The sequence below is a fragment of the Musca domestica genome, unplaced genomic scaffold (genome assembly GCF_030504385.1).
Source record: "Musca domestica strain aabys unplaced genomic scaffold, Musca_domestica.polishedcontigs.V.1.1 29, whole genome shotgun sequence".
NCBI lineage: Eukaryota > Metazoa > Arthropoda > Insecta > Diptera > Muscidae > Musca > Musca domestica.
The window spans coordinates 3,613,969-3,637,368 of record NW_026712296.1 but is presented as its reverse complement, the minus strand read 5'-3'; the positions used below and the strand labels follow the sequence as shown (position 1 = coordinate 3,637,368).

The 23,400-nt window shown below is 38.6% G+C and overlaps 1 protein-coding gene across 1 annotated transcript in view; it reads right to left on the bottom strand.

The window, feature by feature from the left end:
- The window catches only part of LOC101899878 (titin), a 139,111-nt gene that overhangs the window by 60,702 nt on the left and 55,009 nt on the right, over positions 1-23,400 (bottom strand). The window contains exons 14-22 of the mRNA XM_059124487.1: positions 16,427-22,411; positions 14,953-16,191; positions 14,349-14,407; positions 11,654-11,954; positions 11,206-11,280; positions 6,741-6,845; positions 5,506-6,566; positions 2,336-2,396; positions 2,053-2,094 (exon numbers count right to left, since the gene is read on the bottom strand). Coding sequence (XP_058980470.1) covers positions 2,053-2,094; positions 2,336-2,396; positions 5,506-6,566; positions 6,741-6,845; positions 11,206-11,280; positions 11,654-11,954; positions 14,349-14,407; positions 14,953-16,191; positions 16,427-22,411 — 8,928 coding nt within the window. The remainder of the gene's footprint in view (positions 1-2,052; positions 2,095-2,335; positions 2,397-5,505; positions 6,567-6,740; positions 6,846-11,205; positions 11,281-11,653; positions 11,955-14,348; positions 14,408-14,952; positions 16,192-16,426; positions 22,412-23,400) is intronic.

Here is a 23,400-nt window from a genome sequence, read left to right as displayed (position 1 = left end):
GGGGGCGACAGGAGCGTGACATCCAAAGTCTAACTGGACGTACACAGCGTGCTTAATCTCGGCCTCATAGATGACATCATACCAAGCGGTTCTAGTGTAAAGGACCATTCCAGGCAAGTCAACGAAGTGTGAGCTGAATCAGCTCGAACTTGAGGAGGAATGTGTAGACAAACAAGTTGAAAAGATCTCTGATTCAGCGGATCCCGGAACTTCCGAGGTAGAATGTTGTTCATTTCTAGGATGATCCAATATCAAACATCATCCAATGCAACCAATGGCACTGATGCTAAGGAAAACTTCTGAAAACTTCGCTGAACAATTTTTTTTTAAGTTTTTTTTTTTCAACTTTATTGGAAATTGGTTGGGATTATTGAAAATTTTAAAGATAGGGGTTTTTGCCTCCGCGACTACTTAATGAATAATGCCACCAACTGAGTGGGGCCATCATTAAGGGCATGTCAAAGAAAGGTGAGCTGAGTCAGCTGGAAGTTGAGGAGGAATGTGGGGACAACCAAGTTGAAAAGATCTCTGATCTCTGTCTCTCGACAGTAGCCGATAAATCGAAACTTCCGAGGCAGAATGTACTTAATTTCTACGATGACGAAAATTCAAAAGAAAACTTTATTGAAAGTCGGTTGGGATTATTGAAAATTTCAACCCAGGCGAAGTAGTTTCCATTCCCTCAACTTGGATTTGAAAATAATTGTACATACTTTTGAGTGCAGTTGAGGCGCTGGCAAAAAAACCTAGCAATAAACAATAAATATTCTAAGATTACATATTTCCCAGCCGTCATAAAAAATCACAGGTGAACAATTCGGTGATCTTGTGCGCTGACACATACGATAATGTGTGATATAATAAAGGTTATGACCCACACGCACAGTACATGTACAAGACCATTTCAATGAATTGACAAGCAGTCCTGTACTGTTCTCCATTCAATATTAGAATAGGTAAGAATAATTGTGTGACTGCGATTAGGTTAAGTTCGATTAGTTTCAGTAGTACTTAAGGAGCGTATTTTTAAATAAAAGCTACAGTTGAATCTACAGCCTAACCAAGCGGTCGGATTCCATTCTCACTTTACATTGCTTCAGTCGACCACGATAGAGACTTGAATTGACAATTGAAGTGGGGGATTGGATTCCGTTCTCATTATTTAAAACAATTGGTAAGACTTCAATGGTTCTCCCTGCAAAACAGTAGCTTGTTGGGAACAATTCTTGCATTTTTTTCGAAGAATATTTATTTTACAGGCTAAAATGGAACTTACCTGGATTATTGTATATAACTATAATTGACTTTTGCGGCAAGCAATTTACTGGCTATGATTGTAGAGTTACTCTGAGACTCCCAATCAAGAAGCAGGTTTGGAGGTTTAGATAGAGTTGTGCAAGGCATCTTGATTATCAGAAAGCATTGCTGGGTTACCGCTGGGACAGGCTTATATGATAACAGAATATTTAAGCTTTTTGCAAGAAAATCAAAGCAGGTTAACTGTGCTGGCTTTGTAATAGAATTAATAAATAAATGTAAAAGAAATTAGTAATTAGTTGAAGGCTATTGGGATTATAACGCTGAGGATACAATGGAGCCTGGAAATAGTTGTAAGAAATTATTGCATTTTTTATTTGGTATTAGATAAAAACAAAAGTTTTGTAGAGTGAAAGTGGAAAAGACAGAAGTCCAAAATTAAAAAAAAAAATGTTAAAATATTTTGGGTTTTTTTTGTTTGTTTACCAAAATTAGTGTTTTTATTTGAAAGTTATACATTTGTATAATGCCATTTAGTTGTTGTTCTTGTTGTAGTAATTTGGAAAATGTTGTTGTCATGGCTGGTTTGTTGTATAAATTTACATAATTTAGATTAAAAATAAATGTTTTATAGTTGCGCTTGTTTTCATGTTGTTCTTGTTGTTGATAATGTTTTTGATTAATTATTATTTTTTTTTAATTATTATTATTATTATTATTTTGATTAAGTTTAAGGTTGGCGGGTTGGTTTTTTTATATTTTTCTACAGTGGTTCTGAATCTTCTATTTCCAAACCTTCATCGACGATTATGGTACGTTCCTCGACGATTGTTTCCTCTGTTTGTTTAGTCGATTGATTTGATGTGGGATTTGCATAAGAATGTGGTTATCAAAAGCCAGCCAAGCATTTGGTTTTAAAGCGTTTGTTGGTCATTCGCATAAAATATGTAAATAAATAAATGCCATATTTAATAAATACAATTAAAAAAATAAATAAAAACAAAAATAATAAATAATTTTTTTTTTTTGCAAAATTGAAAAAAAAAATTGCTTTTGCCTACAAAGCAGCACTGCTTACCAATTTTTATATGAGTCACAGCTTCTCGACTTTCAAAGACGTGTGTGGTCTCAACAGTCCTCTATACAAATGGTTTTGTGCGATTTTATTTGTTTGTTTGTGGGTGTGGCAAGAAAATAATTGAAAATTTCATTATAAATGCAAAAAACAAATCTATGTGAAGGATTGAACGAACACAACTAAATGCATTCACACACACGCATACACACATTCAGAAAAGGTAAAATCACTTATTAATAAGGAGAAAAAATCGAAATTCTTAAAAAATCATTTTGATTGGAACATGAAAGTCGAATTTTAATTTTTCAGGTTTAACTTCCCAATCAAAAGTCGACTAAAGTTGTTATCGATTTCAGATTTATTGATGAATAGTTTTGCCTATTGATGGCAGGATTGCTTTTTTTGGTAAGCCTTATATCATGTTCACATTGCAATTTGAATCACGTTGTTCGCTTCCACAATTAGGTAGTTATGGGTATTTAAACCACAGTGCATGAAATACCTACTGGAGAGACACTTATAGAAATTATTTTTGTCGACACAAAAAAAATTAAACAAATTTTACTTTTTATAATTAGGAATGACCATCGTAGTTCTGAGAATGGACAAATAAGTAAAAAAGCAGCATACGGAATTCGAAACAATTACGTTGAATAATGTCGCTAATATCATTTTTATAACGAATAAAGGGAGGTATCATTGTATTGGGGGCTATACTAAGACGTGCATGTGCATGTACAATTTTCGGTCATAGGTTGTATCTCGGGGTAGCGTTTTATGAGTGCTATACTAAAACGTAGACCTATACAGATATTTCTATCACAGATAACTTCTTGTGTAAAATGCGAGACAATTCCATAAAAAAATGTGGCCAAGATCATTAATATACCGAAAATCGGGAGGTACATTAATATCGGGGATATAAGATATCGTGGACCTATATAGATAATTCTCTTTCAGGGGTTAAAGTACTCACAGAGAACTTGTGGAATTCTAGCCAATTCCATTGAAAAATGTGGCTAAAACCATCAAAATACCCAATATACACCATTGTATGGGGGCTATACGATATCGTGCACCTTTATAAAAAAATTCTCTTTCAGGGGATAAAGTACTCAGAGGCAACTCCTTGCGTTGAATTTCAGGCAATGTCATAGAAAAATGTGGCTAAAATCATTAAAATACCGAATATCGGGGGGTACAATTGTATAAGGGTTATACGACATCGGAGACCTACATATATAGACAATTCTCTTTCAAGGGGGAAAGTACTCACAGAGAACTTCTTGTGTAGAATTTCGCACAATGCCATTGAAAAATGAGGTTAAAATCATCATTATACCGAATACCGGGGGTACCGTTATATGGAGGCTATACGATATCGTGGATCGAAGACAGATGGGTACAACATTTTAGCTTCCTATCTTTATTCGTTTAGACTCTAGCGTGATTACAGCAGACTGATAGGGCTAAATCGTCTTAGAATTTTACGCTGATCAAGGATATATATACTTTGTTGGGTTCAAAAAATATTATTTCGATGAGTTACAAACGCAATGACGAACTTAATATAAACTTCATACTATGTCTGGTGGAGGGTATAACAATTATTATTCGCTGAGAGAATTGTTGTTTGAGGAATTAAGTAGATATTACATAATTAAATAATTAATGAACAACGAATATAGACCAAATAATGTACCATATGAACATGGTATTATGTTGCAAACACACTGTCAGTTATGAGTGCCATTTTCCTTAAATATCGATTGCTTGCGAGTGTTGCATCTCATTTCTCTCATTTGTCCGCTGACCACAAACAAAGTCAATTAAACCGAGACAGTCAGCTTGTGATCCAACTTCATTAAAACAGTGGGAGATAAGAACTAATGCTTGAATACTTTATGACGTGTATGGAAATAATAAAAATCGACAAAAAGTTAATCGAAAGAATTCAATACTAAAAGTCGATGAAACCGAAAATGGAATAATTAAACCCTTTTTCATATAATGTTTTTAAAACAAATAGAAATGTATATTAGCATGGTGTTATAAATCACATTGGAGGTCTTATGTAAGAGTAAAAAAACATTACAGAATGTTTCCGAATCGAGGAATCGATTACTATTCACCATAGTCGACGTATGTTTTAAATTAACATTTTCCCCTTATTAACATATTTATTTTGTGGGTGTGTGTGTGTGTGCATTAACAAAAAACATTTAAAGAAGTAAAACATAAAACGTTTGGACATTCTTAAAAAAATAACATTTAAAATCTGAGTTCATTCTTTAAAGTAGCCTATCGCAAATACTTCTGTTAAAATTATACTCCACCCTCCTGTAATCATGTGCGATTAAGGCTTTATCAGAGGAATGTTTTTTACATGCGTAATGCCAAATTTCTCAGAAGTCGTGTGATAAATACATACTTTGGTAGAAGAACACAAGAAGATGCATCGACACAGTTGCTGGTACAATGAACTGTAAAACCAATTTTGAATAAAAAAAATTATTCAAATTCTTTAAAATAGTTAAAAAACGCTTATCATATTAACCCCCGATTTGCGCAGTATAAAAAAAAAAAACATATAAAAATCTTCTTATTTTTGAAAAAAAAAAATTTGAAATATCAATGTTCCCAAGCGTTGATGCATCTACCTGTATTCTTCTACCATGGTACATGCGTACTTTTTCGATCACAGCGAGCCCTATATATTTAATCAAATTCTAGCAATTATCATTTCCCTGAACAAAAGGTTGGCGATATTGTGAAAGTTGAGATATTTTAATGTAAATATAAAAATACGAATCCGCCAAAAATATATTCCTATTTACATTACTAAAGTATTAAAAATGCCTATTAAAATAATACTATTTAAGGGCGTTTACTTGATGTTGAAACAAAAGCCTATTTACTTGGCTCCTAAAAGTATGCTCTACATATTGCTAACATTATGTCATTGCGATTTAATTGATTTAGACTACGTTTACTACATGAAAGGTTTCAATGTAGTCTTAATACATCCTATATTCAATTGAAAATAGCTATGGTCCAACTTTTTTCTATACCCAAAGAAACAACAAGCAAAAACAAAAAAAAAAAAAAAAAAATCATCAACTTTTTTAAAACGCATAACAACGGAACACACAAAACATTAAACGCCAAACCTCTTTTGTGGCTATCTTCCAATCCTGGCTTATGAAATCCTCTCGCACAAATTTCCTGATGACAGTCTCAATGGTTATCTCACAGGTCTGAATCATGCGTATGAAGGCCTTAAAACCTACGGTAGCAGCCAATATTGTCTCTTCTTCGCTCGACGACTCACTCAATATTTCCGATATCAGCTCCTCGTGACCTTCACGTTCGACCAGCTGCACCAAGGCCGATTGGGCTTCGGGCTTTTGCAAGGCAATGAAAATATTCTGTTCATACAAATAGATAATCTCTATAATTGTACAGCCGTGGCGTACAAGTAGACCAATTGTGGCCAAGTCGCGGAGGGCAGATTCCCCAATGCTGCCAAAGGAGCTGGCATTGATTGTTTCCAGCAGTGTATTGACTTCGTGATGTTGTTTGATCTCCAGCACATCTTCAATGGTAATGGTTTTGGAAGTGATTTTCGAACGTATGGATTTGATGGTTTCACTTATTTCTATGGATGTTGTTGTCTGGCGTGTTGTTGAGGTGCTGGTGGTGGTTGTGACGGTTTCCTCTTCGACAACCGTGGTTGTCACTTCGGCATCGGCCACCGAGCGATCTTTGACTTCCATTACTTCAGATTTGCCACTTTGTTCTACCAAAATGGAAACTGGTTTTCGTACCTTTATCACTTCCATGGTTGTTTCGACCTCAGTCTGTTGGGGTTCTTCCACGGTAGTCACAACCTGTGTGGTGGTGGTACCGGTTTCCGCTTCACTGTCAGTTGAAGAACAATATGGCTGGGCTACAACTACAACCGGTGCCAGTTTCTTGACCACCTTCTTCTTGCCCTTACCCTTGCCCTTGACTGTGGTGACTTTTGTCTCCTCCGCTGTCGATGTTGTGGAAATATCGAATTTGGCCCTAGTCATGGTCATGCCGATCTCATTGATTAGCTTACACGTATAGAAGCCAATATCTTCGTAAGTAACATTTGAAATTTCCAAGAAGGCTTCGGTTTCTTCGACGATCATGTGATATTTGTCCGATTCCCTAAGTTGTTTATTATCAAAATACCATTGAATATCTATAAAATATTTTAAAAAAATTGAAATTTAAACCATGATGGCAGGCCTATATTTCCGAATGTCTTCGTCGTCGTTGTGCGAAGAGGTAGATCAGTGTGTGTGTGTGTTCGATTGTTCGTTGCCATTTCGTGTGTTTGTTTTTTTTTATTCGACAATAAACAAATGAAAAATACCTGGTTTTGGATTTCCTGCAAACTGTACTTTGAACTTAGCTTTTTCACCAGTTGCTGCACGACAATCGTGCATTTCATTGACAAGCGATGGCGAGCATTTAGCAGCTATAAAAGCAATTTTAGAAAAGAAAAGCATAAAAAATAAATAAAAAATATTTTCAATTATTGCAAATTCTTTTCAATCACATACATATGTACATCAGTGTGTGTGGCATTTTCCAGTGGAAATTGGGGATTGTGTTGGCAGTTGAATTTGAGCGTAGAAAATGTACTTACATGAATATCGGGTGTCGGTGTATTCTGATATGTGTCTGATTTTCTTGAGTAATTGAGACGGAGAATAGTTTCTTTTGTTTGTATAGATATATATGGTTTTTATAAGAAAATAAATGTAACATATCGTCTTGAAGTGGAATTATATACAAGTTTTTTTTTTTTAATATTATTTCAGTTGGGACTCTCTACCCTGCAAAATAGGGTGTTATTCTAAAATCAGCAATAATGGCGAAAAAGTACTAAAAAAGGGGCGGAAATGAGGGATATGAACTCAAAAATTTATTCCGGAGCAATTCCTTGAACAAGAAGTAGTTAAAAATCAGTGAAAACCCTATTAAAGCGTTAGCACTGTTTACAACATTTTTAGTTGATTGTCTCACTGTATAAGCATACAGCTCCATAATTTGTGGCGTCAAATCTAGTGTATGTGAGGTTCGTAAAACTAAAATATCTACCTCGTATACCAAATATCACTTCTGTTAGATATTATTTTAAAAGTCCTGGGTTTATTTTTTTTCAATAAAAGACGTTTGCGTTTAAATAGTAAATGCCAGACTACACATTATGCTAGAGTCTTACATATGACTTTTTCCATAGTAATCTTTAAAACTTTTATAGCATACTTTAAGATGTCCCATAAAATTTTATGAATTTGAATTTAAATGTGGTAACTCATTGTAGAAGAATACTGTTTATACTGAATATTGTTTTTTTTTTTTCAAATATAAGTAGATTTTTATGTGCTTCATTATACGAAACCAATAGTTTTTCAACAATTTTTACGAATTTGAATAATTTTATTTTCAAAATTTTCAATTTCAAAATTGGTTTGACAGTTCATTGTACCAGCAGCTGTGTCGATGCGAACTTCTTCAAAGAACTTCTTGTGTAGAATTTCAGACAATTATATTGAAACCTGTGCCTAAAATCATCAAAATACCGAATATCGAGAAAATACCGAATATCGAAAAAGTCATTCGTGATGGAATTCAAGCGAGATAGTGTGATTTCTTTAAATGCTTTATAGGCTGAAAAACTACAAGTGGCCATCGTTAGAGCACTCCAGCATTTGAATGTGAGATATATCTTTTGTGACTCGTACCATCGTTCGTTACCATGATACTGGTAGCGTAGATCAACGTCAAGGAAGTGGACGGAAGAAAACAGCAACATCAGCAGAAATGCTTTGGAAAGAAAAGAAGCCACTTGATCGAAACCCGCTTCGCAGTGGCCGAAAAATGGCTGAACATATCGCTATATTCCATTCGGCAAATATTGAAAAATGAGCTGCAAGAACTTACACCGTAACATAAAGAAAATAGACTAAAGAGTTACTTCGCTTGGCCGAAAGTAGTGAACTGCCGAGTTTGGTTTTCTCCGATGAGAAAACATTCGTTGTCCAGCAGTTTGTAAACAAACAAAATGATCGCGTTTACTTGCCAAAGAGATCAGCTTAAAATGTGCACCTTCGGTTGGCCACCAGAACTCAGCCGATGGTTGCTCTTCGCTCGTATTAATCGACCAAGGCATCAGAATAAATGCCGAATATTATCACGAAAATATTGTGGAGGGTGTATTAAAGCCTTGGACGCGCAAACATTTTGGCCGCAGACCTTGGATATTCCAACAGGACTCAGCATCATCGCACTCAGCCATGCGCCACCCAAGAATGGTTACAAAATGAGATTCCTTGCTTCATTTCCAGCGCACAATGGCCACCAACATTTCCGGATGTGTCCGGAGTATTTTGGAAAGCAAGGTTGGCACTAAAAAATACCAAAGTGTCGATCACCTCAAGCAAGCGCTTCGCCGGGAATAGGTCAGAATTCCGCAGAGCAACATTCGGGCAACGTGTGACGGTTTCATTTGCCGTTTGAAAGCCATAATTCGTGCCAAAGGTGACCAATTCGAACAAATCTAAACTTATTCTTAAATTTGATGCTATCCCCGACATTTTTTGCTTTCCTTTAATAAAATTTAAAAAAAAAAAAAAATAAAAGTCATGATGCTTGACTTTGTTGCAGTTTTTTTATCTCACCCTGTATAATATGTGTACAAGCAAAAAAGCATCCCACCATATGGGATGATTTTGGAATATTTTTAAAAAATAAAATTTGTTAAAAATTCCATTAAAATCTTAAAAATACCGAATATATCCACTATATTAGGGGCTATGCGAAGACGTGGGCCTGCCTGTAGAATTTCAGACAATTCTGTTGAAAAATGTGCTAAAAGCCATAAAAACACCGAATATCGGAGGTATCGTCATATGGGGGCCACACGATATCATGAACAGATATAGCCCATCTTCGAACTTGATCTGCCTGCACACAAAAGACTGATCTGTGCAATATTTTAGCTTGTTATCTTAATTCGTTTTGACTGATTTACAACAGACAGATAGACGGATGGACGGACAGGGCTAAATCGTCTTAGAATTTTACGCTTTGTTAGGTCTAAAATTTTTATTTCGATAAGTTACAAATGGAATAACGAACTTAATATACCCTCCATACTATACATGCTAAAGGGTATAATAAAAAGTAAACAAATGAGAATATCTTATAAACCAAGGCCTATATAAGTAATAGCGGGTTTAGATACAAAAAGTCATATGTAAAGTGACTTTTTCTCATTTCATCTTTGATATTTACTTAGCATACCACAAGGAGCTCCGTATAATTTATAAAGTTAAAAGTAACCATCCACTCCATAACCTATATACCATACATTATCATAAATTAACCTGCATTTCAATCATTCTATACTTGAAGTAAATCTATATTAATTTGTATTATACTATAAAGCTTTTCTTTTTAGATTTAAAAAAGATCTAGGAAGCGTCTAAAAGTATACCATAAAAATGCTATAGATGATGGTGGAAGATGCCTATTTGCATATGACTCTAATGCATGTGGAATCGGTGCTCTGTTCCACTACCTGCAAGAATCTACTAGTTTTGCAATTTTCTTCGATATAATAAAGGGAAAATCCGGATTAACCCACATTATTAGGATTTATTCCTTAATTTGGATATATTCTAGCAGATTTATGTCATGTTAACGTTAGAAATTTTTTTAGGCTTAACGTCCTTTCAAAATTTTTTGGGAGAATATTAGGATACTCGTTATAATACTGTATATAATTATATAATAATGTATATAATTCCACATCGCTTGATATTTTACATTCATGACTGTAAAGAAAATAGGTTTGTCTGTTTTCAGTGTTAAATGAAGTTTAAAACTTAAAGAATAAACATTTATTTTTTGAAATGTGAAAAGAAAGCCTTAAACATTTAACAAGCCCAGAGGATAAAGGTTCTAAAACTCCTTTAATTGGCTTTGATTGGTTTTAGCGGGTAATGGGAAATTTTAAAGCCACAATAGCACATAGAAAAACCAATATGGTCATGATTGTGAGTGTGTTAGTAAATTTTGAATAATCTGCTATAAATTTTGAATGGAACGTCGAAATGATGTTGTTAATAAATTTTGGGTGTGGGAAACCAAAATGATAACTTAAATTATCATTTATCGAATTATTGAGAAATATCGAAAAAATAGATTTTTTTATAAATATATAATTAAAATTAAATGGCGTATACTTTTTTACGGGGGAGGGGGGAGCCTAGGGAGTTGTCAAGTAATTCTTTTATTGTTTAATTTTCATTAAAACTCAGAGAGAAAGAAGGAGCATTATAGGTGCTTAATTTTGGTGAGAAAAGGCCAAGAGCTTTAGACCCTTATTTTTTATAGAGAGAGGGAGAGAGAGGAATGCGCATAGAGAGCACAAGACAAAAATAAACGGGCCATATAGTACATAGCTGTACAGTGGGGGGACACAGTTTGTTTTGTTTCTTTCAAAATTCAAAACAAATGCTGGCTTTGTTTTTAAGGACATCCAGAGAAAGAGAATGACAATTACATAGACAACAACAGTATATTATAATTAAATCATATTTTATATAGAGACCGAGAGTGTAAGAGAAAGACACATAGAAGAAGAAGTAGAAGAGACAAACTGTAGTTGTTGGTAAAAAAATGAAATCATATTAAAACACATATACACAAAAAAGGGATAACAATTATTGATCACAAAGGATATTGGACATGTATTCTTTGGTTTAAACACATTTATAGACATTTAGCCCGGGGAGGCTAAATTTTTTGAACAACTTTCAACATACCTTTCAGAGCCCGTTGCATTTCCTCCATGTGAGTCACCCATTCAGGTTTGCGGTAATCCTTCGATCCAACGATGCCTGATTTTTGTTTTTATTAAAAGGCAAAATTTAAAAATAGTAATTAGTAAATTTGAAAAAAAAAACGTAAAAATCAAATATTTAAAAAATATTATTTTCAAGTGTAAAAAATCTATATATATTCATAATATGGTGTCAGTAAAATGTGTGTTAAAGTTTGTGTTTAAAAAATCTAGGGGATTAGGGGAATTTATATACACGGGAGGGGAAAAGATATACTGAAAGGTAAAATATTCCCTGCTGATGGAATGCTGCAAAAAAATCATTATTATACAAAATATAAAACTTAAATTTATAGATTCAAAAAAATTAAATCACATTTTTTTTGTGAAAACACAAAAAATCAAAACACATGTAATTGTTGCATTTATACCTTCGACCGAAATCAATGCAGTTGTCACAGCCACACCCAATGGATTGTAGGCCTCAAAACTAATTGTGCCCACATCATCGGGATAAATATTATTGATAACCAGCACTGAGGTGCCATCTTCGAAATTTTCGATTTGATATTCTTCGGAAGCGAATATCTCCTCGTCGTCCCGCAGCCATTTGACTTTTGGCTTTGGCTTGCCAATAACTTTGACTTCCAGTTTGGCTAATTCACCCTCCTTGGGTTCGATTTTTTCGGGTAGTTTCTTAATAATTTTCGGTGGTTTATCTTCATCGATAGACTAGATAAAAATATGAGGAAAGAAGAACAACAACGATTAGAGCAAATTGGAAAAGAAATTGCATTCGAGAATATTATGAAAAAATAATGAAATTTAAGTGACAAAAATTTTGAAATCAATGGAATTGTAAAAGATAAGACTTACATAAAGACCAGGGGCTGGACTCTTGTTCTATGAAAATATGAAATAAAAAATATTTTCTTTAAAAAATTTCTCATTTGACATTTCTTTCCTTTATAAAAGTTTTCATTTCACATTTTCATAGAACAAGAATTGAGGCTCAGGTTACACATTATGTTAGAGTCATATTTAAAGTGTCTTTTTCACATTTCATACTTGCCATTTTCTTAGCATACCACAAAATATACATACATTACCATAAATTAACTTGCATTTCAATTACTTTATGCTTATAGTAAATCTATATTAATTTTTATTATACTACAAAGCTTTTCTTTTTAGATTTAAAAAATCTAGGAAGCGTCCAAAAGTATGCCATAAAAATGCATACCCTTTTTGCATTTGACTCCTCTTATGATTATTCAAATCGTTGACCCTCTGTGGAGTAGGTTCCGAAGGAATTAGACAATATTGTTTATTTCGTATCGGACCTAAATAAATATGATATAATTATTGTGACATGCCAGGTTTGGACAATATTGGTTACTTCCTTCACATTATATGAGGTATGTGATAATTTTTAGAAAATGTTAAAATGTACGTAAGGTACCAGATACAGTCGACCGAAGTGTTCCCTTTTCACACTTCACCTAATACAGATAAAAATGTGGGTATGGGAAAAATTACAAGAAAATCGAACACTTATATGTAATTTTATGCGAAATCATACATTCCATATTCATTCCAAGTTTCTGGTTGAGAGAAATCTTTACTTGTAAAGAATCGCTGACTTGTTTCGCAAGTTATGCCAGATAAAAGTATTGAAAATTGTTATCCTTTGTGGATGAGGTACCAAAAGGGGTTCGCAGATCATCTTCACGACCGACCGTTGGTTAGAAAAAATGTTTGTATGTGTGCAATTTGAAGAAAGTTGGAGGCTTATTTCGCCTTCTTTGGCCGTTTTGTTTTTTAAAATCTCTAACCCTGTGTGGGGAAGGTGCCAGACGAAACTATCCCATTTCTGCAATCTTTATAACAGATCTTGTGTTTTTATAGAAATATTGAGATGTACCGGGTCTGAATGGAATCGGATGTTAATTTCGTGTTTTACGAGCTTCATGGATATTACAAATTTTTACCCTTTGTGGGGAAGGTACCAGATATAGTATTAATAGAAATAATGCGATGTGTGAAATTTGAAGAGAACCGAGTGTTTATTTCGGATTTTATGATAGTTTTTGTTATTCAAAACGTTGACCCTATTGTGATGTTTGTAATTTGAAGACAGTCGGACACTTACATTTTATAAGAGTTAGAATTATTCAAAATATTGACTATTTTTGGGGGAGGTACTTGATGGAGTGAACCGATATTGTCCATTTTCGCACATGACCTAGCATTCATGCAAATATTAGGATTCGCAAAGTTGGAGCAAAATCCGATTTTCTTTTCCCTTCTGTGCTGTAAACATTTTTTTTTAAATTTTGACCTTTTGGAGGGAAGGTACCAAAAGGAGTGAACCGATATTGCCCATCTCCGAACTCGATCTAAGTTTGACAATGATATTGCGATGCACAAAGTTTGAACCAAATCGAGAGTTATCGTACGCACCAGCCAGACAGACACACAGATGGACGAAGGGACCTAGGTTCTAAAACCGTAATTTTGATGAGGCACGTTTTGGCCGTATCAAATGAAGTGTACCCTCTCTAGCCATATGGCTAGACAATATACATTTATAAAGTATAGTGTTTGGTAGAAGAATGCAGGTAGGTGAATCAATGCTTGGGAACATTGATATGTCAAAAATTTTAAAATGTTTTCCCAAACTCGAGAAGATTTGTATATGTTTTCTTATACGACGCCAATCGGAGGTTGTTATGACGTGCATCTTTCAACAATTTTTACAAATGTCAATATTTTTTTATTCAGATTTCTCAATTCCAAAATTGATTTGACAGTTAATTTTCCCAGCAGCTGTGTCGATGTGACTGCCTTTATTCTTCTACCATGGTATAGCGTTTCGTTTAAGTTTAAAAATTGTTGGGTGCGCCTAAAAATCTGCTACAAAAAGGTTCACGTTAAAATGCCAAAAATCACTTTACATATGATCCTAACAGGGTATGGAAACTGGCCTTTAAATGTTTTCCCTCATCTTATACTATCTCACATAAATCGTGACAATAGTGTCGTACAAGAAACATTTCAAATTTCCAGTTCGTTTCTTTGATTCTAAGTTTTTTTTTTTTTTATATAACTACCGATTTTACTTACCCTATCGAGAAGATCATCTTCTGAACCAGTCATTTCAGAATCGGGGATATATTCAAATGCTATTCATAACGAAACAAAACAAAAGAAAAAGAGAAACAAAAAAATTAAAAAATATTAATTTTCAGTTCAAATATCAAAAAAAAAAAAAAAAAAGAAAAAGAGAAAAATACACTTATAAAAAAGAATAAAAACGAATCGATAAAGATGAAGAATGAGAAAATAAATTAAACATGCTGTAGATAGAAGGAAATCCTTGGACATGGACAATTAGAGAGGAGTAGACAAAGAGACAACAGATAGTGCTGTGCAAAGAGTTGAACAATTCAGAAAGTTGCTGAAATTATTTTACTGTGTATTTTTTGTTTTTCTTGTGTTCAGAGGATATTAGTAAAAATGAACATAACCAAAGACAGAGGATATTTTTAGAGCATTCCTTGAGGTTATGTTGCTTTGAAGGGGGGTGTTAAATCGTAAAAACAGAGGTATAAGTCGTTTCTTTGTTTTTGGTAAAACACAAACGTTTTTTTTTTCAGTGTATTTTAGTGTGCATGTATGGTTGGGTGTGTGCATGTGTGTGTGTGTGGGTCCAGAGTATAAAATGTACCTTGAATGCTAACTGTTGTCTTGGTTATGGACTCGCCAATTTTATTTGTGGCAATACATTTGTATACGCCTTGATTTTCTGGGAATACTTCGGTAATTTCCAAAAGGCATTTGCCATCGGCATCTTGGGAAACGTGTGTCTCTTTGTTCTCCACCACCTTTTCTTCATTGTGATACCAGGCTACACGGGGCGTGGGTTTACCCACTACCTTACAGGTGAGCAGTAGACGCTCGCCATCCATTACTTCCACGGGTTCGATGAGCTCTTCAACAAAGCGTGGCGACTCGAATTCTTCGACCACCTCTTGAGGTGCCTCCTCCAGCAGCTTAACACTTGCCGTCGAGGTTACCGAGCCGCCAACATTTTCGGCGCGACATGTGTAGGGTCCCTTGAATTTCGGCTTGAACTCCTCTATCAGAAGTGTGGATTTGTTCTCCTTGGAAACAATGCGCACCTCATTTGAGCTAACAACAGCCTCATTGTTAATAAACCATTGGAACGAAGACAGTGGCTCGGAGTCAACAACGGCCTCCATTATGGCCACCTCATTTTCGGCAAAGAACTTGGGCTCCAGCGGCTGTATGAAGTGTGGTGGTTTAATGGTTTTGTCTGGAGCCTGGTCGGATACCACCACCGAGCCTGAAGTCTTGGCTTCGCCCACTTCATTGGTGGCCGATACCTCATACTTGCCGGCACGCTTGCGGGTCATGTTGACAATCTTGATGATGGTGGTCGTCTCCGTGGTTTCAATGGTAACATCTTCGTTCTCCTCGATTATGCGCCCGTTGCGGAACCATTTAATTTGTGGCCGAGGGGTACCCTCGTATTTGGCTTCGTACAGAAGAGTACCACCATGGGGCACAACCTTGGCACTTATTGGCGTAATATTGGGCGCCTTCAGTATTTCCTTGGGTTTCTCCAATTCATCCACCTTACTCAAGATGTTGGCATTACCCACGGCCCGGCCGAATGGATTCATGGCTTGCACCGAGTATACCACAGCCTCGTTGGGGGGCGGATTGATAACTTCCAAGGCAACATCGCCAGTCTGTTCATTGTAGAACATCTGCACGGATTCGCTGGGCAGTATTTCCTCCACTCCGTGATACCATTTGACTTCTGGCTGCGGCTTACCCGTAACTTGGCAGGTCACCTTGACTTTGAGGCGTTCAGGTGACTCCTCGGTGAACTCAATCTTCAATGGTTTTGTGAATTGAGGAGCTATGCCTTGTTCTTTTTCTATATTGTGGTTGTTGTAGTTGTTGTTGTTGTTGTGGGTAGTACCAAAGTGTGAAGTGAAAATTGATTAGAGAAATGAAATGGAATAAGAAGAGTTCGAGGTGAAAATTTGAATGAAATGAGGTAAACAAAAGAAACCTACAGGGGGTTCTCTCAAAACTAAAATTAGAATGACTTGGGCGCTACTTTACCATGGATCTCTACATGAGGGTCCACAATCGCAAGTGCCACTTACCTAGTGCGACATTTGTGCGCGTTATAGCCACCCCAGCCTCATTCTTGGCTTCGCAAGTGTATATTCCCACATCACTGGGAGTAACCTTGGCAATCTTGAGCTGGGCCACGTCTTCCACCACATTGAGTTCGTATTTCTCGCAGGCAAACAGAAGGATATCGTTGAAGTACCACTTGATTTCAGGGAAGGGAATGCCCTCGACTTTGCACTCCAGAATTGTGGGTTCTTCGGGCACCACCATGCGCGGCCTAAGCTTCTCGGTAATGCGTGGCGGTTTTACAGTCTTCTTCTTCTTCTTGACAATGCGGCGTTCTCCCATTACCTCCGAGGTGATGATCTCTTCGTCGTTTTGGGTCAGCTGCTGATCCTCGATTACTTCTTCGTCGGCCACCTTGTCCAAGCCCTCCTGCACTCGTTTCTGGGTAATGAGTTCGAGTTCGGGCAACGGCTGACTGTCGTCCAGAACAATGCGGCGCTTCTCTTTCTTGACGATATTTGAGGTGATCTTCATTTCGACGTTGCGCTTGACGTCGTCCACGTCAACTTCTATCAGCTGTTCAGTGGTAATAAACTTGGGTAGGGGTTCTTCAGTCTTTTTGTTGAGCATGATAGTCTTTTGCGAGATCTCCTGGGAGGTTTCTTCCTCGTGCACGACTTCTTCTTCGGCCGTGTCGATGACAGTGGCCTGCAGCAGTGTGGGTTGTTCCTCGAAGGAAACCTCCTTCAGGCGTTTTGTGCGTTTCTTGTGAGCCTTGTGCACGGAAGGCTTGTCTGTGGGCGCCTCTTCGGTGGGTACGACTTCTTCTTCGGGCAAAATCTCTTCAGATATGGCCACCTCCTTAACTTCTTCGATCGGTACCTCCTCAACTTGATCTTCCTCGGCAATGGGTTCAGCAAATGGTTCGGCTATTTCTTCCGAAACCTCGTCCACTGAAGGCGTTGCCTTTTGCAGCTTAGGTTTCTTCTTCTTCTTGGTCTTTTCTTTGGTGGGCTTCTCTACTTCCTCGACTTCGTCGACGACAGGAACAGGTTCAATTTCCAATTCCTTTTCCTCGGAAGGCTGCTTTTCTTCGGGAACAAATTCGGGAGCTGGCACAGCCTTTTCGGGTTTCTTGGGTTCCTCCTTGGGTTTAGAAGGTATAGGTTTAAGTGTAACCTCCTCTGGTTTCTCCTCTGGCAGTGGACGTCTTTTACCCTTTGGCCATTGTTTTTCTTCAATTGGCTGTTCAATGGGCTTCTTCTTTTCGCCACGTTTCCATGGTACCTGAGGTTGAGCCTCTTCCACCTGAGGTTCTTTCTCCAACTCAATATGTTCGGCCTTTTCCAATTCTACCGGCTCAGCGTCTGGTATTTCAGGAAGCTCTTCGTGTTTGGGCTTCTTGACTCTCTTAACCTTCTTCTTTTCTTCAACCATAACCTGTTCTTCGAACCTTTCGACATGTTGTAGTTCAACTTCTTCCAGTTTCTGTTCTTCTGGTTTGGGAGTCAAACGTTTGGCGGGCTTCAGGCGTACCTCCTCAATGGCTTCCTCTTGGGGTAGTTGTTTGATGGGCCGTCTGACTGGCTTAAGCTTAACTTCCTCCAACTTCTCTTCAACTTGCTGGGGCACAGGTTTGGCCACAACTTGTGGTTGGGGTTTGACTTCCTCGGGTTCAGCAACTTCTTCGATTGCCTCTTCTTCTGGAAGTTCTTGTTCCTCCTCCTCTTCTTCTTCCTGAGGTTGTTCTTCCTCTTCCACAGTTTCTTGTTCTTCTGGTTTGGTGACCTTCTTCTTGGGTTTCTTCTTCTTGACCCGCTTCTTGGTAACCTCTTCATGTTCCTCCACAACTGTGGTTTCCTCTTCCTCAGGTTGTTCGGAAACTTCCACTTCTTCGGGTTGTGGAACGGCGCTATCGGTCTGGGTAATTGACTTTCTAGTTGGCTTGAGTTTAACTTCTTCTAACTTTTCTTCCTGGGGTTTGGGCAATTGTTTCCTTGCCACAGGCTTAAGTTGGACTTGTTCCGGTTTTTCTGGTTCTTGAGGTTGTATTTTCTTGACGCGTTTGGGTTCTTGTGGTTTTTCGACGACCTCCTCGACTACTTCTTCAATTTCTTCTTCTTCCTCTGGTTGTGGAATGTCTTCAGTCTCTTCGGTAATTTCCTTCTTGGCCTTAGGCTTCTTAACCTTCTTCTTTTTAACAGTCTTGGTTGTTTCCTCTACCTGAACTTCTTGTTCTTCCTGCTCGTCTACAATCTTTGTTTCTTCTACTTCTTCTTCGTCTTCTTGTGGAGCTTCCGGCTCTTCTGGTTGTGGTTCAGTGGGTTTCTTAACCTTCTTCTTTTTAACAACCTTGGTTGTCTTTTCAACCTGAACCTCTTCCTCTTCGGCAATCGTGGGTGCTTCTTCCACTTTGGGCTCCTCAGGTTGAGGTTGTTCCTCAACAGGCTTCTTGGGTTTCTTTTTGCCTCTTTCCCACATAACTGGTTGTGGTTGCTCTTCTTCAACCTTAGGTTCTTCGGGAAGCACATCACTGACTTCTTCAACCACTTGTTCGACTTCCTCTTTCGATTCGGGTACTTTAGGTTTCTGTGGCTTCTTCTTTTTGCCTCTTTCCCAGGCCACTGGTTTCAATTCCTCTGGCTGTGGTTGAGGTTCTTCTGGCAACTCATCAATGGTCTCTTCATATGACTGTTCAGGTTGTTCCACTGCCTCTTCTTCTTTTACTTGTTTGGGCTTCTTCTTTTGTTTCTTGCCTCTTTCCCAGGCAACTGGTTTCAACTCTTCTGGTTGTTCAGGCTTAGGTTCTTCGGGCAACTCGTCGACAGCCTCTTCGTAAGCCTTTTCGGGTTGTTCCAGAATTTCCTCCGTCTTGACGGGTTTAGTGCGCTTAACTGGTTTTAGTTCGACCTCTTCCTTTTTGGGTTGCTCCTTAGGCTTGGGTCTCGGAGTTGGTTTCAGTTGAACCTGTTCTATTCTCTCTTCCTTCTGCACTACCTTGGGTATGGACTTCTTTCTCTTGACTTCTTCGACCTTTGTTTCTTCTATAACCTTCTGTTCTTCGGTGACTTCCGTTACTTCGACAGGAGTTACGGGTTCTTGCTTCTTCTTTTTGCCACGCTCCCACATAACAGGTTGTGGCGCTTCTTCGACTGCTTGTTTTGGTTCTTCGGGAAGATCATCAACAGCTTCTTCATAGGCTTGCTCTGGAACTTCCTCAACTTCTTGTTCTTCGGTTTTTAGAGGTTTGCTGCGTACCTTCTTCTTCTTCTTCAGTACTTCCTCCACTACAGCTTCTTCGACTACCTTTTGTTCGATCACTTCCGCGACTTCTTGTTTCTTGGCCTTCTTGCCACGTTCCCACAGTACGGGTTGTGGAGCTTCTTCCGGCTGTGGTTGAGGTTCTTCGGGTAATTCATCAACTGCTTCCTCGTAGGCCTTTGTGGGCTGTACTTCTTCAACCTCTTGCGATTTGCTGGGTTGAGTGCGTTTTACTGGTTTTAGTTGAATTTCCTCCTTCTTGGGTTGTTCCTTGGGCTTGGGCCTGGGTGTGGGTTTTAGTTGAATCTGTTCCAGTTTTTCTACCTTCTGCTCTTGAACAACGACCTTGGATACGGCCTTCTTCTTAATCTCTTCTACAGTGGTCTGTTCCAATACCTTCTGCTCAGCTATTTCCGTGACTTCTGTAACTTGTGTTATCTCTTGTTTCTTCTTCTTTTGTCCGCGTTCCCACATTACCGGCTGGAGAGTTTCTTCAGCCACCTCGGGTTTCTCTTCCTCGACCAGACCATCAACCGTCTCTTCATAGGCCTGAGTTGGCATCTCTTGGGCAGGTTGTTGTGGAACAAGCTTTTGTTGTTTTTTCTTGCCACGTTCCCACATTACCGGTTGTGGCTGTTCAGGTTGTTTGGTTTGCGGTTCCTCAGGAAGTTCATCAACAGCTTCTTCATAGCTCTTCTGAGGTTGTTCCTCGAGAACTTGTTCCTCTACTTTGGTGGCCTGTTTCTTCTTACCTCTTTCCCACATTACGGGTTGAGGTTGTTCCACGACAGGTTGAGGCTTCTCTTCTTCGGGCAACTCGTCAATGGCTTCCTCATAGGCCTGGGTGGGTTGTTCGGGCTCGACTTGCTGTGGGCGTTCCTGAGTACGTTTCAATGGCTTGAGTTGTAGTTCTTCTTTTTGTGCAGGTTTTGGCTTGGGCCTTGGTGTTGGTTTCAAGACAACCTGTTCCATTTTCTCCGCGGGTTGTGGGGCGGGAATAACGCGCTTCTTGGTTACCTGTTTGGTTTCTTCAACTACCTGTTTCGTCTCCTCGGTAATTTGTTGTTGAGTTTCACGCATTTCCACGACCTGTTGTTGTTGTTGCTGAACAAGTGTTTTCTTCTTTCCACGTTCCCACATGACCGGTGTGAGTTCTTCCGGTTTGGGTTGTGGCGTCTCTTCAACCAACTCATCGTGGACCTCTTCATAGGTTCTCTGAATCTCACCAGGTTGTTGTTGTTCTTGAGGTTGTTGCATTTGTGGTTTCTTCTTTCCACGTTCCCACATTACTGGTTCCGGTTGCAGGAGGGAATGCTCCTCGGTGTCTTGACGCTCTTGCAGGTTGAGAATCTGAGTGTCCTCCACTTGGACGAATTGTTGTGGCTGTCTGGGTTGCCGCCAGTTCATGCTTTGTTCCTCCTTGGTGAGACGGGTTTGGCGCAAGTGTTCGTGCTCTTCGATTCTCATCAATTTCGAATCTTCAACGCTGACAAACTGCTGTTGCTGTGTCAGATCCTCGGACACCTGATGTTGTATCTTCATGCGGGTGCGTTCATCGACCTGCTTCTTGATGGTCTCTTCGACCGAGGTCATCGATTCAACCTTTGGCCTTGTCTGGGCATTGCGCCAGTTCAAAGCCTGCTCCTCGCGCAACAAACGCTGCCTTTCCAACTTTTCACGTTCCTCAACGCTCAAAATGTTAATGTCCTCCGTGGTTATGTATTGTTGTTTTTGTACATCCTCCACTTCAACGAATTTCTGGACATCTTCCTTGTGTACGTACTTCTGTATAGCTGCCCTAGAGGTCTCCTCTAACCACGTGGAACTTTGTTCCTGAGTGGCATTTTGAGCGGTGTGTGTCAAAAGCTCTTCGGCGGTGAGATGGTGTAGCTCAACCTCTTCGATTTTGAATTTTTCGATTTGCTTGTGTTCGCGCTGTACCTTTTTGAGATATTTGCGCATCTCCTGCCATGGAATATCTTCGCCCTTCTTGGGCTTTTGTTTGTCTAGAAGTTGTTCTATTTGTTCGGTTACCTCGTTGATCTCAAAGCTTTCCATGCTCTTGAGACGTAGAATTTCACGATCACGTTGAACCTGTTCCTGTGTGGCCTGTTGCGGTTGCTCCACATCGTTGGTAATGGGCATTTCCAGATCGCGCAGATACACTTCATCCAAATCGAATTTCTCCAATTGCTTTTGCACAGTTTCCACTTGACGCAACTTATCGCGCATTGTAATCCATGGAATGGCTTCCTTTTCAGTCTTGCCCTCTATGATTTTCTCCAGAGTGGCTCCAAGGCTCAGTAGGCCCTGATCACGTTGATTTTTAATGGACTTCAGAGCCACCTTGGCAGCCTCCATTTTAGGTATGACCTTCTTCTCAATGGGTGCTGGTTTCAGGTTGATGGTTTCCTCAGTCCATGACTTGACTGGGGCTGGCTTGCAGCCTGGCAAGAAGGGTGACTTGTCGAGAGACCGACCACGACTGGGCCGAGAAGCTTTGCGCCAGGGTACAATATTGGATTGGGGCTGGAGTGATTTACTGCGTGGTTTTTTGCTTTTGGTGCGTGAACGTCCCTGATGTGGTACCGGACCGTGTCCATTGACGCCGAGATAGGGGCCAAATTGTGGTGGTTGTTGTGATGTTTGATAGGGCGATTCAGGTGAACTGTCCTCCCTGCCTGAAGAGGAGGCATCATCGTCGGCGGAATCAATTCTAGCTAACTGAAAGGCCGAGATGCGACGTTCTGTAAAGAAAGGAATCAAGGCAAATGGTGAGTTTTAGAGATGTTGTGTATTTGAAGGGAGTTTGGGTTTGAGGGAAGAGTTTGAGAGTGTAAGTCTAGTTTTTTCTTTTTTTTTTTTCCAAAATTCCAGTGTTGACCCCGTTTGTTGATTATAAGTTGGTAGATACTTCGACATGCATTTTAGAAATATTAAAGACTTGAAATAGATCTACTTACGTGTGTTTTATACAAACCACTTTGATTTGTTGGCTAAGGTAAGCAAGTTGTATAGAATCGCCGACTTGTTTCGCAATTATGACAGATATAAGTATTGGAAATTGTGGTCCTTTATTGTTGAGGTACCAGAACGGGTTGGCAGATATCTATCACCTTCCGACAGGTTTTGCGTTAGCAAACATTTTGGATGCTTATTCCGATTTTCAACTTCAGACTGCTGTCATTTCTAAGCCACTCGTCCGACAGCTGTTAACAATTTTCCAGTGACAGCACATTATATTGTTTAGAAGGGTAAATTTTCCAAGAAAAAAGTTATTCGTGATGGAATTCAAGCGTGATATCTGGCTGAAAAACCTCAGGTGGCTATCGTAAGAGCACTCCAGCATTTAAATGTGAATAAATCTTTTGTGTCTCGTACCATCGCTCGTTACAGTGAGTCTGGTAGCGTAGCCCGACGTCAAGGAAGTGAACGGAAGAAAACAGCAACATCAGCAGAAATGGTTCGAAAAGTAAAGAAGCGACTTGATCGAGACCCGCGTTGCAATGGCCGAAAAATGGCTCTTGAGCTGTACATACCGCAATATTCCATTCGGCAAATATTGAAAAATGACAGAAAGAAAATAGACTCAAAATAGCTAAAGAGTTGCTTTGCTTGGTGGTGAGTTGCCGAATTTGGTTTTCTCCGATGAGATAGCATTCGTTGCCCATTCGTTGTTTGTAAACAAACAAAATAATAGTGTTTACTTGCCAAAGAGGTCAGCTGAAAATGTGCA